Below are 16,702 nucleotides of genomic sequence, written 5' to 3'. Positions count from 1 at the left end.
ACTAAGTCGGACCTGTTCCCAGTGCATGTTGGACTCCGGCAGGGCTGCCCTTTGTCACCGGTCCTGTTCATAACTTTTATGGACAGGATTTCTAGACGCTGCCAAGGGCCGGAGGGGGTCGGGTTTGGGGACCAGTGGATTTCGTCTCTTCTTTTTGCAGATGACGTGGTCCTGCTGGCCCCCTCTAGCCAAGACCTACAGCATGCGCTGTGGCGGTTTGCAGCCGAGTGTGAAGCGGCTGGGATGAGGATCAGCTCCTCCAAGTCCGAGGCCATGGTACTCGACCGGAAAAGGGTGGCTTGTCCTCTTCAGGCTGGAGGGGAGTTCCTGCCTCAAGTGGAGGAGTTTAAGTATCTCGGGGTCTTGTTCACGAGTGAGGGAAGAATGGAGCGGGAGATCGACAGACGGATCGGTGCGGCTGCCACAGTAATGGGGGCGCTGTGCCGGTCCGTTGTGGTGAAGAGACAGCTGAGCCGAAAAGCAAAGCTCTCAATTTACTGGTCGGTCTACGTTCCTACCCTCACCTATGACCATGAACTTTGGGTCATGACCGAAAGAACGAGATCCCGGATACAAGCGGCTGAAATGAGCTTCCTCCGTAGGGTGGCCGGGCACTCCCTTAGAGATAGGGTGAGGAGCTCGGCCATCCGGGAGGGGCTCGGAGTAGAGCCGCTGCTCCTCCACATCGAGAGGAGCCAGTTGAGGTGGCTCGGGCATCTATACCGGATGCCTCCTGGATGCCTTCCTCGGGAGGTGTTCCAGGCACGTCCCACCGGGAGGAGGCCCAGGGGACGGCCCAGGACACGCTGGAGGAACTGGAGGAGGTGTCTGGAGAGATGGACATCTGGGCGTCTGGAGAGAGGGACATCTGGGCGTCTCTGTTGTGTCTGCTGCCCCCGCGACCCGGTCCCGGATAAGCAAAAGACAACGAGTACGAGTAAAAAAAGGATCAGAATGTAAAGAAAATATCAGAACTCATTATATATTAACAAAATAATGCTTCCAGCCTATAATACAGTTTCACTACGATAAAAAAGTAAAATAAATTGGCAACTAAAAATGGTTGCACATCCTGCTGTGTGTGAGGCTGACAAAATCGCATTTAGTAGATCAACAGCAGATATCAGGAGCTGTGTTTCTTGAGCAACTCTTAAAGCAGTCTTTTGAAGACTCTTAAACTTGGACCCAGAGGCAATCAATAGTAAGTATTACCAACAAGGGTGCCAATAAATGTGGCATTGGTGACTTTGGAAAAAAACATTATTTTATCATGTGACACCCCCACCCCAGTGAAGAAATGTAATTTTTAATATTTGTGGGAATAATACTATAACATCTTCACCTGAGGTTAGAAAATGCTGAAATAAGCAATAGGTGTAGATTTATTTAATCCTGGTTAAATGGTAGGTTTGACTGGTTGTTTATTATAAGAAATAGATTAGAGGAAGTAAAAACAAAGTACTCTATCAGTTCAGTGGTCATAACGGATCTGTTTTATATCAGGTTCTAAACTCTTTTTAATCTGACAAACCATGCAGTACAGATTAAATTGTGTCATCAACAGTTGTTTGCCCTGTTGCCTTGCAGTTAGGAGGTAGGGTTATTCTGTTCCCAAATGGGGCTTTTATTTGCAGAGTTTGCACATTCTCCCCATGCATATGTGGGTTTTCTCTAGGTACTCTGGTTTCCTCCTGCTGTCCAAAACCAGGAATGCTGGGTTGAATGGTCATTGTAATTTGTTGTTAGGTTTGAGTGTTTTGTTGCGTGGTTGCTTGTCCTCATTATCTACGTGGCATGTGATGGACTTAAGACCTGTCCAGGGTGAACCAGGCCTCTCACCCATTGACAGCTGTAGTTAGACACCGGTCCCCTCCATATTAAGTAGGTATAGAAAATAAATAAATAGATAAATAGATGGAAGCCAAAATGCAAAGGTTTGAGGAAAAACTCCAAACTCCTAAAAAACCATAGATGTGTGAAAAAAGGAAGAACCATTGAATAGGATTTGGTATACTCTCTTTTTACCCTGTTTGTATAAGACACTCTAACATTGAGAATTTTTTATGTTCTGTTGAACTTAATAAAGACTGAATATCTTTGAAAAAACAGGTCACCACTTTGCAGCCAAGTGTTGTCTTGCTGTATGTTCAATTTTGCCCCACATGCAGAGACGTGGCAGGGGGGAATTTGTCTTGCTACTATTTTGTTGCATCAAGGCCTTAATTTTCACGTTTTATTATTTCTTCTCCAGGCAACTCTGTGCATGCAGACAAGAGGTTCCTGGACAAGTATATGCCACAATTCATGTACCATCTTCACTACAGAATCATTGATGTCAGCACCATCAAAGAGCTCTGCAAGTAAGTATTTGTGTGACTGAAGAGTTCCTGAAATTTGGTGTGCCCATTGTTGTGCAGGTTCAACATCTGGGTCAGAGTCTTGCTCACAGATCAAAACGTAATTAGAGGAGTTACATTTCCTGTTAAAAATACTGAGAATGCAGCACATTGAATAGATGAGATTATCTCCTGAGGAAACTGAAGTCAAGCAAAACATTTTTCATAAGAAAAGTACAGGGGTTTGACAATGAAACCGAAACACCTGGTTTTAGACCACAATAATTTATTAGTATGGTGTAGGGCCTCCATTTGCGGCCAATACAGCGTCAATTCATCTTGGGAATGACATATACAAGTCCTGCACAGTGGTCAGAGGGATTTTAAGCCATTCTTCTTGCAGGATAGTGGCCAGGTCACTACGTGATACTGGTGGAAGAAAACGTTTCCTGACTCGCTCCTCCAAAACACTCCAAAGTGGCTCAATAATATTTAGATCTGGTGACTGTGCAGGCCATGGGAGATGTTCAACTTTCATGTTCATCAAACCAATCTTTCACCAGTCTTGCTGTGTGTATTGGTGCATTGTCATCCTGATACACGGCACTGCCTTCAGGATACAATGTTTGAACCATTGGATGCACATGGTCCTCGAGAATGGTTCGGTAGTCCTTGGCAGTGACCATCTAGCACAAGTATTGGGCCAAGGGAATGCCATGATATGGCAGCCCAAACCATCACTGATCCACCCCCATGCTTCACTCTGGGCATGCAACAGTTTGGGTGGTACGCTTCTTTGGGGCTTCTCCACACCGTAACTCTCCGGGATGAGGGGAAAACAGTAAAGGTGGACAGAGACAGAGAACAATACATGTTTCACATTGTCCACAGCCCAAGATTTGCGCTCCTTGCACCATTGAAACCAACGTTTGGCATTGGCATGAGTGACCAAAGGTTTGGCTATAGCAGCCTAGCCCTGTATATTGACCCTGTGGAGCTCCCGACAGACAGTTCTGGTGGAAACAGGAGAGTTGAGGTGCACATTTAATTCTGCCGTGATTTGGGCAGCCGTGATTTGGTTTTATGTTTTTTGGATACAATCCGGGTTAACACCCAAACATCCCTTTCAGACAGCTTCCTCTTGCGTCCACAGTTAATCCTGTTGGATGTGGTTCGTCCTTCTTGGTGGTATGCTGACATTACCCTGGATACTGTGGCTCTTGATACATCACAAAGACTTGCTGTCTTGGTCACAGATGCGGCAGCAAGACGTGCACCAACAATTTGTCCTCTTTTGAACTCTGGTATGTCACCCATAATGTTGTGTGCATTTCAATATTTTGAGCAAAACTGTGCTCTTACCCTACTAATTGAACCTTCACACTCTGCTCTTACTGGTGCAATGTGCAATCAATGAAGACTGGCTACCAGGCTGGTCCAATTTAGCCATGAAACCTCCCACACTAATGAAAAAAGTTTCATTGTCCAACCCCTGTAGGTGAAGCATATTGAAGTCATCAAGTGAGGTTTTGGTGGTGGACCTTTAGGGCACTTTCACACCAGCTTAGTGTTAGGTCCATTTTAAACGGAGCAGAATTTTTTTTCTTCAGGTGGTCCGCTTTGTTTGGCTAGATGCGAAAGCTCATTTAACTTTGGTGCGGATCAAATGAGCTAATTCTGGTCCGCCTTAAAATGCTGGTCTTGGTTCACTTGAAAGTGAACCCTAGTTCGATTTACTTACACTGGGAAAGCAAACAGACTATCTAGTGAACCAAAGAGAGTAAGTGAACTCTCTTATAAATATAATTTATGTGAAGTAAAAATGTTTAAATCCTCTCTTGTCATCATCATCTGTTTAAATCACACATTGTTGGCAACAGGTTGATGGTTACCTTCCTTCAGGTAAGACATTTTAGCATTTAATAGCCAGAGAGGATTTTAAAAACACATTCCCATTTTAGATTCCTAAAATGGCATTCTTCCTATCAACAATTAACACTTAAGCTATCAACATTATTCGTCCTTGGAGAAAAGGCCCTCACATTTTTTATTTATGTGTGTTGGGATCGCAGCTGCACCTAATCATAAATACATTCTTCCTACCAAGAATAAACATTGTAGATAGCTGAAAATAAATACTTTCTAAGAGAAGCTTTGATTTCAGACATGTGTAATTTAAATGGGAATTATAAAAAGACATTTTAAATGAAAAAATAGCCTGCCATGGTTGTTTTTTGTAATTTTATCCTTATTTAGGACTCTAAATAAGAGTTGGAGAGTGAATCAGACCAGTTGGTGTGAAGTGTTTCAACATTCCTTGTACATTCAGAGTGCCCTGGCTTATAAATGTGAGGTGATCATTCTGTTCATCAGACACACAGTCTGAGGAAGTAAACTGTCTCTGGGGCGGCTCATTTTTGCTGTTAGTTTCTCTTTAGTGCCAACCTGAAGGTAAAAGTCTAAACAACCTGTGACAAGCATATTTGGGGTCTGCAGATATATTAGCAGCCCCTTTCCTGACTGTAAACCTGTATAAGTTCAGGATGGGGGGAACGTCAGCCCCATGATCCTCTATGCAGACCTAATTCTTCGTTCCAGTCTGGACCTGTCCTGTTTTGTGTATGACTGAAAACCTCACAGTTATAGATGAATACAGAATAGACTGAATTAGGGCATAAAATGACCAGCTGTTTACAACACAAACAATGGTAGTTTCTTTTATTTCCAGGGTGGGGATGATGTTTTTTGTCGATTTTAGGTGCTGATTAAAAACTTAATATTTTGGCAATAAAATGAATTTGAAAATTAAAAACTTAATGTTTTTTTATTTTTTACTTTATTTAGAATAATAACAATATAGAACAAGATATAGAAAACAAATAATTGTACAGTTGTTGAAATACACCTCTGGTCAGTTATGTTAAGATTCTTTGCTAATATTACTTAGAATAAAAGCACAATGGTTAAAAAATATTAATATTTGCGTTTGACGGTAAAACTTTAAAAACTTTACACGAAATATCAGAAAATAAAAATTCAATTGAATTTTACATTTATTTTTGTGTTTTAAAATTAACACAACTGAAACAAAATGAGTGATGTGCGTTTGCTTATGTTCGGTGAATATTTACAGACGGTGGTTCCCAAAAGAATTCAGCATGGCACCTCACAAGAGCGCAACCCACAGGTAAAAGAAAACACTTAAAGGACTTAAACCCACATCTCTGTCACTTATAATGCACAAAATCAATGTGACATAAAATACACCAGAGCCAACGTTCAGTAGCCATTACTGTGTGCTTTCTCCTACTTGTGATCTGAAAAGATTAAAAGGATGATTAGTCTGCTGTAGAGATGGGTACCAAATTCAGTACTTTTATAGGTACCGACTGGATTCTGTCAGTACTACCGAGTACCAATTCACATAAAATCAAATGGTACCATGTTTCGGTACCTAAACGCATCATTGTGCCACTGAGGGAGTGGAAGAGTTGGCGATTATGCCAGACATGAACACAGCGTCCACAAAGCATGGCTGATAGAAAGCGCTCGAAAGTAAGGCTCCACTTTTCAAAATGCGATGCAGATTACGCTCGCTGCAATATGCAATACGTGAATGCAAGGCCAGCAGCGGGAATACTTCTAACCTGAGGAAGCACCTGGTTAAGCACAAGATTTTTCTCAAGGCTGAGGAGTGCACAATTTCCATCAGCCTCTGCAGCCAGTGTTCTGGAATTTCTTATCAAAGTGGAGAAAAGTTGACTCACAAGAAGAGAAAATCCGGACTTTGTCTTAATAAGTTTTATTCAAAGGCATTCAGCGTTTGAATGACTCTGTCACCAAGCAAGTCAGTTAAACAGAGCCCCGATCAACATTTACACACAGTATTTATACCAGAACATGACTGTGTTATCTCAACTTCCAAGAGTCTGTGTTTTATGACCCAAACCCTTCTTGAGTTCAAAGGTGACAAGGTTATCTAGGAACAGACCTAACTGCCCTTCCTGACATCATCCTAAATGATGGGTCTTAACCATTAAACTCTCCAGCATTGGAATTTAGAGTCCATCTGCTCTAAAAAACAGAACACTTAACAAAACACAGAGGTCAGAGGTGAGAGGTAGATGGAAGGTCACCTGTGGGTGATAAAACACAGACTCAAATGAGAGAGGTGAAGGGAATATCAGAGCACTTTAAAATAATTTTCCATTACACCAGCAATATGGGAGAAGAAATGTTTGAAACAACAGAGATGTTACAATACAAACAGCTGGATGATGTTTTGATGTATTCATTAAAGTTCAGATATTGACAAATAAATGTGTAAATTGAAAAAAATTTAGATTTTATTAATAAACAAATTAACATTTATTACTACATAAACAAACACAAAAGTACTTAAAACTGGTACCATTGAGTACTGGTATTGATTCCCATGTACCATGTATCGGTACCTTATCGGTTCAAATGTGAAAGATGCCCATCCCTAGTCTGCTGAGTGGTATATGAGATGCAGCTATTATAGTTACTCCTACAAAACAACTAAATATAAATATTGATGTAATATGTATTCACATGTTTAAAGTTGAGGACCACATTCTGTTTACAGAGAAAGTGTTGAACTCTAAATTCAGTTTGATCTTCTCTTAACTTGAGATATTGCATACTGTACACATGATGAAAAATCTGGCAAACACATCAGTTATGGTTTGAAAAGCTAAAACAATGTATACCGAATATTCACCTTCACAAGTGATCTACTCACCATGTTGTTAAAAAAAATTTATATCAGAATTATACCACGAGGAAATACTATTTGAAACTCCACTCTTTGATATCCCCAACGGTAACACAGTAATGCAACTTTTTATTAAAGACTTGGACATTCCAGAAACCTGTGACAACCACTGAATTGCCTATTTGCAAAGAGGAGATTACCTCGTTATACCCTTGGAAATCACCATTCCAAGATTGATTTCTACTATATTTATTGTTAAATCATTTTCTCTAAAGCTAGCTACCTTTACTGTGCTAGTAAAGTTATAGTTTTTATTTCTAATTTATTCACTGATCTAGCTTTTCTTTTCCTGATATGACGCATCTAGAAATATTCAAGCAAAAAAGGGAACAGAACCAGTAGGCTGTGTTTTTCCATATATGTTTGAAAAGGTTTTGTAAACAATCTAAATATCATCAAAGAGTTTAGATCAAAGTGGTGGACCTCCCTTCCTCCGACAGTCAGGTTAATTTTCATTTTCTGAATATCACTGGAGAGGGAAAAGCGGAGAGGAAACGAGATACCAACTGTAGTGGTTTATGTTCTCGTATGGAAGCTCCTTTGGGCCAAAACTCTTAATTTACCTGCCGCTTTGTGTTTATTTCAGGCATGGACTTCAAATAAAGCATTTTGGTGTACAACAATGTCATTGGTTTTGTAGCAGTAAGGTAAAATATGACTTGGGCAATTATGCTATAAATCTAATGAAGTTCCTCTACAGAATACTGACTCAGGAGATGACCACAAATGCACAGCACACTTACCTGATTTTTGTTTGTAACAATTGTTGAAACCCATCCTTTTCCTGCTGCTTTGCAAGTAAATGCTAATTTGTTGGTCTGTCACATAAAACTTAGAAATAGAACTTGAAATAGACATTTGTGGTTCCTGTTTTCGCTGTTGCACTCGGTGGATTGTTTGGTGTGTGAAGGCTCTCTCGTTTGATCTGATTTCTCTCTACTGTGATATCTATTACTTGTTCTAATACATAAGCATGTTAAAACACTTAATTTCTGTTGCTGCATTTAACGTTTGGGGACTCTCTGTGTCTTACACGGTTTTTCTAGTAGTGGTAAGGGATCGTTAGCTTAGCTCCACCATGGCTACCCGTTCTGCTGTTTTGCTCTCTGAGTCTCCTCCTTTCTCCTGCTCTCTGTGTCAGATGTTCAGTTACTGCTCTGCCTCCTTAAGTGATAATGGTACGTGTAATAAATGTAGCATTTTTGTAGCTTTAGAGGCAAGGATGTCGGAATTGGAGGCCCGCGCTGTTGGAAAAACCAGCAGATAGCCGAGGCCCCTTAGCCAGCACAGAGCCACCGAGGGTAGCTCCCCGTAGCAGTCCTTCAGCAGAGCCCGCGCAGCCGGGGCCTCAGGCCAAAAAACCAACTCTCGTAATAGTCAGAAACGTGGCACTAGAGACACCAGCTGCCATAGTCAAATGTCTGCCAGGGGCCAGAACGGGTGACATCAAATCCTACCTGAAACTGCTGGCTAAGGATAAGTGTAAATACAGTAAGATCTTTATTCACGCTGGGGGTAATGACACTCGTTACGTCAATCGGAGGTCACTAAAGTTAGTGATGCTTCGGTGTGTAAATTTGCCAAAACAATGTCGGACTCCGTAATTTTCTCTGGTACCCTCCCTGATCTGACCAGTGACGACATGTTTACGACATGTTGTCATTCAACTGCTGGCTGTCTAGGTGGTGTCCAGAAAACGATGTGGGCTACATTTATAATTGGCGAACATTTTGGGCAAACCTGGTCTGATCCGGCATCCATCCCACTTTGGATAGAGCAGCTGTTCTTTCTAGGAATCTGGCCGAATTTATTAGTTCTCCAAAACTCTGACAACCCAGGGTTCAGACCAGGAAGCAGGGTCGTGGTTTAACACTCCTCTCTGCAGCTTCTGTACTGCTACCCACCCATTACCCTATTAAGACAGTGTCTCACCCACGGCCAAAATGGAATAGATTAAAAAATAATCTAAAAGGAGGAAATCAGGAAAATCTCATAAAAATAAACACAACTCACACTAAAAAGAAAAATAAAACAATTAAAGGTGGCTTACTGAACATAAGATCTCTCTCTTCAAGGACTTTGCTAGTTAGTGACCTAATTTGTGACAATGAGATTGATTTATTTTGCCTCACAGAAACTTGGCTGCAGCAAGAGGATTATGTTACTATAAATGAGTCAACTCCTACTAATTATTTAAATTTTCACATTCCTCGATATACTGGGCGAGGAGGAGGAGTAGCAACCATCTTTCAGTCCGATGTATTGATTAGTCCCAGACCAATCAATAGCTACAACTCTTTTGAATATTTAATCCTTAATTTTCCTCATCTAAATTGAAAAGCACTAAAACCACTTCTGTTTGTTGTTTTGTACCATCCACCAGGTCCTTACTCTCAATTTTTAGAACAGTTTTCAGACTTTTTATCTGATTTAGTGTTAAATACAGACAAGGTTATTATAGTGGGGGATTTTAACATTCATGTTGACACTTAAAGTGATAGCATTAAACGCCATATTAAGGCTATCTTAGACTCAATTGGCATTGCACAAAACATAAACAAACCTACCCACCTTTGTCTTCATTCTCTGGACCTTGTGATGACATATGGCATTGAGTGTAAAGACAACAATATTTTCTCATAACCCTGTCCTGTCTGACCATTTCTTAATAACCTTTGAGTTTAATTTAACTGAGTACTCCACACCTGAAAGAAAATTTCATTATAGTAGATCATTATCAGACAATGCTGTAACAACCTTTAAAGAATCTGTTCCACTTTTAATTTCCTCATTATCACAGAAAAGCACAGTGGAGGGCAATAATTTTGGTTCTGCCCCTTCACAAATTGATTCTCTTGTTCATAGTGTTACTTCATCATTGCGTGATGCATTAGACAATGCAGCCCCCTTGGAAAAGAAGGTAATTATTCACAGGAGGCAGGCTCCTTGGTTTAACTTAGATCTGTGTACTTTAAAGCACAATTTTAGAAAATTGGAGAGTAAATGGCGCTCTACACACCTAGAGGATTGCTACTTAATCTGGAAGCCTACTGTATAAAAAGACACTTCGCCAAGCCAGAACAGCTTATTTCTCATCATTAATAGAAGAGAACAAGAATAATCCTAGATTTCTTTAATACAGTTGCTAAACTTACACATAGTCATAGCTCTGTTGAGTCATCCATTCCCTTAGCGCTCAGCAGTCATGACTTTTTGATACAATCCGGGTTAACACCCAAACATCCCTTTCAGACAGCTTCCTCTTGCGTCCACAGTTAATCCTGTTGGATGTGGTTCGTCCTTCTTGGTGCTATGCTGACATTACCCTGGATACCGTGGCTCTTGATACATCACAAAGACTTGCTGTCTTGGTCACAGATGCGCCAGCAAGACGTGCACCAACAATTTGTCCTCTTTTGAACTCTGGTATGTCACCCATAGAGGCGACTGTGGCTCAGTAGGAAGAGTAGTCGTCTTGCAGGTTGTGGGTTCGATTCCAGCTTCCTCCTGCTGTATGTCGATGTGCCCCTGGGCAAGGCACTTAACCTCAAGTTGCCTACCGATCTGTGTATCGGTGTATGAATGTGTGAGCGTTAGTGAGTGCGATTGGGTGAATGTGGCTCTAGTGTAAAGCGCTTTAAGCGGTCTGTATGACTGGAAAGGTGCTATATAAATTCAGTCCATTTACCATTTACCATAATGTTGTGTGCATTTCAATATTTTGAGCAAAACTGTGATCTTGTCCTGCTAATTGAACCTTCACACTCTGCTCTTAGTAGTGCAATGTGCAAACAATGAAGACTGGCTACCAGGCTGGTTCAATTTAGCCTCGAAACCTCCCACACTAAAATGACAGGTGTTTCAGTTTCATTGTCTAACTCCTGTAGCTCAATCATACATCAGAGATCTGATTGTTTCATATGTTCCTAACAGTGCACTTCGTTTTCAGACTCCAGGTTTACTGGTGGTTCCTAGAGTCTCTAGAAGTAGAATGGGAGGCTGATCCTTTAGTTATCAAGCTCCTCTCCCGTGGAACCTGCTCCCAGTTTTGGTCCGTGAGGCAGACGCCCTGTCTACTTTTAAGGCTAGGCTTAAAACTTTCCTTTTTGATAAAGCTTATAGTTAGAATGGCTTAGGCTATCTTCCTTATTTTTTACCTCCGCCTTCCTCCCTCCCTGTGTGATGGAGTAAAGGGGAGTTAGGTTTGGCCTAAACCGGCTCAGTTATGGTTGAGGTGCAAACACACCCTCCATTTCTGCTACCTGTATGACCCATTCTCCTTTCCAATGGTTATAATCAGTCTGACAGAGAGAGGTATCCCAATCTTTGTGGTTTTTAGTGTAACAATTGCCATCAGTGGGCTCTAGATGGACAAACTTTATCAGTTTATTATTTTACTTAGTGCCCCTACACGTGGTCCGTTCTGGGGTGGCCGAGCTCTGGCACTCAGTGGTTTGGTCTGGCCTCCCCGGCGGCCCCGCGCCGTTCCGGACCCTTTGTGGGGTGCCTTGAGACGACATTGTTGTAAATAAGCGCTATATAAATAAATAAACTGAAACTGAAACTACAGGTCCTTCTCAAAATATTAGCATATTGTGATAAAGTTCATTATTTTCCATAAAGTAATGATGAAAATTTAACATTCATATATTTTAGATTCATTGCACACTAACTGAAATATTTCAGGTCTTTTATTGTCTTAATACGGATGATTGTGGCATACAGCTCATGAAAACCCAAAATTCCTATCTCACATAATTTGCATATTTCATCCGACCAATAAAAGAAAAGTGTTTTTAATACAAAAAACGTCAACCTTCAAATAATCATGTACAGTTATGCACTCAATACTTGGTCGGGAATCCTTTGGCAGAAATGACTGCTTCAATGCGGCGTGGCATGGAGGCAATCAGCCTGTGGCACTGCTGAGGTCTTATGGAGGCCCCAGGATGCTTCGATAGCGGCCTTTAGCTCATCCAGAGTGTTGGGTCTTGAGTCTCTCAACGTTCTCTTCACAATATCCCACAGATTCTCTATGGGGTTCAGGTCAGGAGAGTTGGCAGGCCAATTGAGCACAGTGATACCATGGTCAGTAAACCATTTAACAGTGGTTTTGGCACTGTGAGCAGGTGCCAGGTCGTGCTGAAAAATGAAATCTTCATCTCCATAAAGCTTTTCAGCAGATGGAAGCATGAAGTGCTCCAAAATCGCCTGATAGCTAGCTGCATTGACCCTGCCTTTGATAGAACACAGTGGACCAACACCAGCAGCTGACACGGCACCCCAGACCATCACTGACTGTGGGTACTTGATACTGGACTTCTGGCATTTTGGCATTTCCTTCTCCCCAGTCTTCCTCCAGACTCTGGCACCTTGATTTCCGAATGACATGCAGAATTTGCTTTCATACGAAAAAAGTACTTTGGACCACTGAGCAACAGTCCAGTGCTGCTTCTCTGTAGCCCAGGTCAGGCGCTTCTGCCGCTGTTTCTGGTTCAAAAGTGGCTTGACTTGGGGAATGCGGCACCTGTAGCCCATTTCCTGCACACGCCTGTGCACGGTGGCTCTGGATGTTTCTACTCCAGACTCAGTCCACTGCTTCCGCAGGTCCCCCAAGGTCTGGAATTGGCCCTTCTCCACAATCTTCCTCAGGGTCCGGTCACCTCTTCTCGTTGTGCAGCGTTTTCTGCCACACTTTTTCCTTCCCACAGACTTCCCACTGAGGTGCCTTGATAAAGCACTCTGGGAACAGCCTATTCGTTCAGAAATTTCTTTCTGTGTCTTACCCTCTTGCTTGAGGGTGTCAATAGTGGCCTTCTGGACAGCAGTCAGGTCGGCAGTCTTACCCATGATTGTGGTTTTGAGTGATGAACCAGGCTGGGAGTTTTAAAGGCCTCAGGAATCTTATGCAGGTGTTTAGAGTTAACTCGTTGATTCAGATGATTAGGTTCATAGCTCGTTTAGAGACCCTTTTAATGATATGCTAATTTTGTGAGATAGGAATTTTGGGTTTTCATGAGCTGTATGCCAAAATCATCCGTATTAAGACAATAAAAGACCTGAAATATTTCAGTGAGTGTGCAATGAATCTAAAATATATGAATGTTAAATTTTCATCATGACATTATAGAAAATATTGAACTTTATCACAATATGCTAATATTTTGAGAAGGACCTGTATCTCTGTAGTTATGCTGCTATAGGCTTAGGCTGCTGGAGGACATAATGACCACTTTCACCGTCTTCGCATTCTCACACTACTCTCCAATTTTGCATTATTTGCTATTTCAGTTTTTAATTTTATCTTCTCTCTCTTTTCTCTTCTTAGAAGCTACACCTGGTCTGACTCTGTGTTTACTTGTGACACCTTTCTGGAGAGGGGCATTGTCCAAGCTTCTGCTGGCAACAACTTAATGCTCACCTTCTACCGATGATCCACTTTGCCCTGTCTTTCAGTGTTTCTTTCTCCTAGATATAGCAATTGACTGAGCTTTTACTGTAACCAATTATATGTGCTCTCTTTCAGACTCTATCCTTGACAACTGGCTCAAAGTTTTTCAGTTCTTTTTTTCTAGATGAAACGACTAAAGGAGCTACATTCACTAACATTTACTTTTCCTTCCCATAGAAAGTACTCCAGGATCAGTGCTTCTGTATTCTTTGTGTGTCTCTGCTCTGTTCTCTCAAACCCCCAGTCGGTCATGGCAGATGGCCGCTCGCACTGAGCCTGGTTCTGCTGTTAAAAGGGAGTTTTTCCTCTCCACTGTCGCTACATGCATGCTCAGTATGAGGGATTGCTGCAAAGTCAACGCCAGTGGCTGTCCACTGTCTCTACATGCTCATCCAGGAGGAGGGAATGCTACAAATCTCTGACTCGATGCAATCTGCTGGGTTTTCTTAGATAGAAAAACTTTTTATCCAATTTGAATAAATAACTGAATCTGACTGCACTGTTCAATGGTTAGGATTAATTGGAATGTATGTACCTGACATTTGTGAAGTGCCTTGAGACGACATGTGTTGTGAATTGGCGCTATATAAATAAACTGAATTGAATTGAATTGAACCTGACTGTGAAAACGTTCATGAGATCTGAATATTTTTGAAAGGCGCTGTATCTTTTTGCTGCACTAGAAAGATGATTTCAATTCAGGTTTCTATGGTATCTCAGATACCGCATAGTACCTCAGTTTGTACTAGTCAAAAATCTAAGCCTTTACATTTTCAGTAAGGCATAAGAAAGAGAGGCTTTCTATTGTTTTATCTAGTTATTGAACCTTGTGCGTTATCCTTCTCATTCTCTGAGCACAATCTGGTTATTTAAAGGGTTCAAATACAATAGTTCCCCTTTATGCTGAGAATTTATTACTTGTATTTAGAGACCCCACCCTTCTTTACCATCTTGTGTTGTCATAACTTGATTCATTTGGTTCTTTTTCAGGTTTTAAATGAAATATGTACAAAAATTTTCACAAAAGTTTTCTTTTAAATAAAAACTGCTTATAGTGGACCACCCCTCTTAAAACAAGGAGCGTTTGATATATCTTGGAATTGCAATCACAAAATTCACAGATAATTTCTCAATGAAACCTTTACATTTTTTGGTTATGTCAGACACAGCTTAAGGGTGACAACAATTCAGAATCAGCTTTATTGCCAGGTTCGTACATACAAACAAGTAATTTGCCTCCGGTACACTTTGCTCTTTTGTTCTGTTTTTGCATTACAGAATATACAAATTTACAATGTACAATATACAATGTACAATGCAATATTCTGCATTACAGAATATACAAACTTACAATGTACAATATACACATATCTAATAAAAAAGGTGCATTTGCAACATCTGTATGCTGTTGTTCTGTACTCTATTGAATGTTCATCAGAGAAACAGCCTGGGGGAAGAAACTGTCTCTGTGGCGGCTGGTTTTAGTAAACAGTGCTCTGTACCGGCGGCCTGAAGTTAAAACTCTAAACAGTTTATGTGCAGGGTGTGTGGGGTCGGCAGAGATTTTGGCAGCTCTTTTCTTGACCCTAGACCTGTATAAGTCCTGGATGGAGGGAAGGTCAGCTCTGATTATTCTCTCTGCAGTCCTGATTATTCGTTGCAGTCTGGACCTGTCCTGTTTTGTGGATGAGCCAAACCACACTGAGATGGATGAAGACAGGACAGACTGAATGATGGCAGTGTAGAAGATGACCAACAGCTCCTGTGGAAGGTTGAACTTCTTGAGTTGCCTCAGGAAGTAGTCTCTGCTGGGCCTTCTTTCGAACAGTGTCTATGTGTGAAGACCATCTCAGGTCCTCAGAGATGGTGGTTCCTAAGAACCTGAAGTGGTCCACGGCCGATACACTGTTGGTGAGGGGGGTGTATGGGGGTGGTGTTCTCCGAAAGTCCACCACCATATCCACAGTCTTGAGTGGGTTCAGTTCAAGGTAGTTCTGACCGCACCAGTGTACCAGCCGATCCACCTGCTGTCGGTATGCAGACTCATCACCGTCCTGGATCAGTCCAATGACAGTGTCGTCTGCAAACTTAAGGAGTTTCACGGACGAGTCCGATGAGGTGCGGTCATTTGTGTACAGAGAGAAGAGGAGTGGGGATAGAACACGCCCCTGGGGGGCACCAGTACTTATTGATCGGGAGAAGATGCTCCCCAGTCTCACCTGCTGCTGTCGGCCTGTCAGGAAGCTGTTGATCCACTGACAAGTGGAGGCTGGGATGTTGAGCTGTGTGAGCTTCTGATGGAGGATGTCTGGTATGATAGTGTTGAAGGCCGAGCTGAAGTCTACAAACAGGACCCTGGCGTACGTCCCTGGACGGTCGAGGTGTTGCAGGATGAAGTGTAGACCTAAGTTAACAATTCAACAATTCAATTCAAATTTATTTATATATTGCCAATTCACAACACATGTAATCTCAAGGCACTTTACAAAGTCAATTCAATTGAATCATACTGATTTCAAGTCAAGTACATACATTCCAATTAATCCTAACTATCAAACAGTGCAGTCGGATTCGGTTTATTTTTCAAATTCGTTAAAAGTTTTTCTATCTAAGGAAACCCAGCAGATTGCATTGAGTCAATAGCTAAGTTCACATGCACAAAATTCCTTCTAGGAGAGAAAGGCAGCTAAGCAGACGAACTCTGAGCCTAGTTTTCAAGTCTAGAGCATGATAGAGAGCACATGCAGTAAGCCACAGTAGAAGCTCAGCCAGAAGCTATGTCTAGCACAGTCGGGGTTAAAAACTGAAAGACAGGGGCAAGTGTATCATCTGCATAAGGTGAGCATTAAGTTTTTAGCAGCAGCAGCGTGGCTGATGTCCCCCTCCAGGAGGGTGGCACAGCTAAATATATAGGAATATATGGAACAATCAGATCTCTGATGTATGATAGAGCTAGATCATTAAGGGCTTTATTTGTGAGAAGGAGAATTTTCAATTCCATTCTGGATTTAATAGGGAGCCAATGAAGTAAAGCCAAAATGGGAGAAATATGATCTCTTTCATTTTCATTAGAACTCTTGCTACAGCATTTTGGATCAGCTGAAGGCTTTTAACTGC

At 41.6% G+C, this 16,702-nt stretch overlaps 1 protein-coding gene across 1 annotated transcript in view; it reads left to right on the top strand.

Moving 5' to 3' along the window:
- Positions 1 to 16,702, top strand: part of LOC124876779 (oligoribonuclease, mitochondrial-like) — a 49,269-nt gene that overhangs the window by 4,591 nt on the left and 27,976 nt on the right. Inside the window, exons 5-6 of the mRNA XM_047379778.1 lie at positions 2,252 to 2,360; positions 5,470 to 5,523. Of these exons, the coding sequence (XP_047235734.1) occupies positions 2,252 to 2,360; positions 5,470 to 5,523 (163 nt within the window). The remainder of the gene's footprint in view (positions 1 to 2,251; positions 2,361 to 5,469; positions 5,524 to 16,702) is intronic.

Source organism: Girardinichthys multiradiatus, chromosome 11, assembly GCF_021462225.1.
Source record: "Girardinichthys multiradiatus isolate DD_20200921_A chromosome 11, DD_fGirMul_XY1, whole genome shotgun sequence".
In the NCBI taxonomy this organism is placed as follows: Eukaryota; Metazoa; Chordata; class Actinopteri; order Cyprinodontiformes; family Goodeidae; genus Girardinichthys; species Girardinichthys multiradiatus.
Note: the sequence above shows the minus strand (reverse complement) of the source record. Positions and strands in the feature narration are given on the sequence as shown.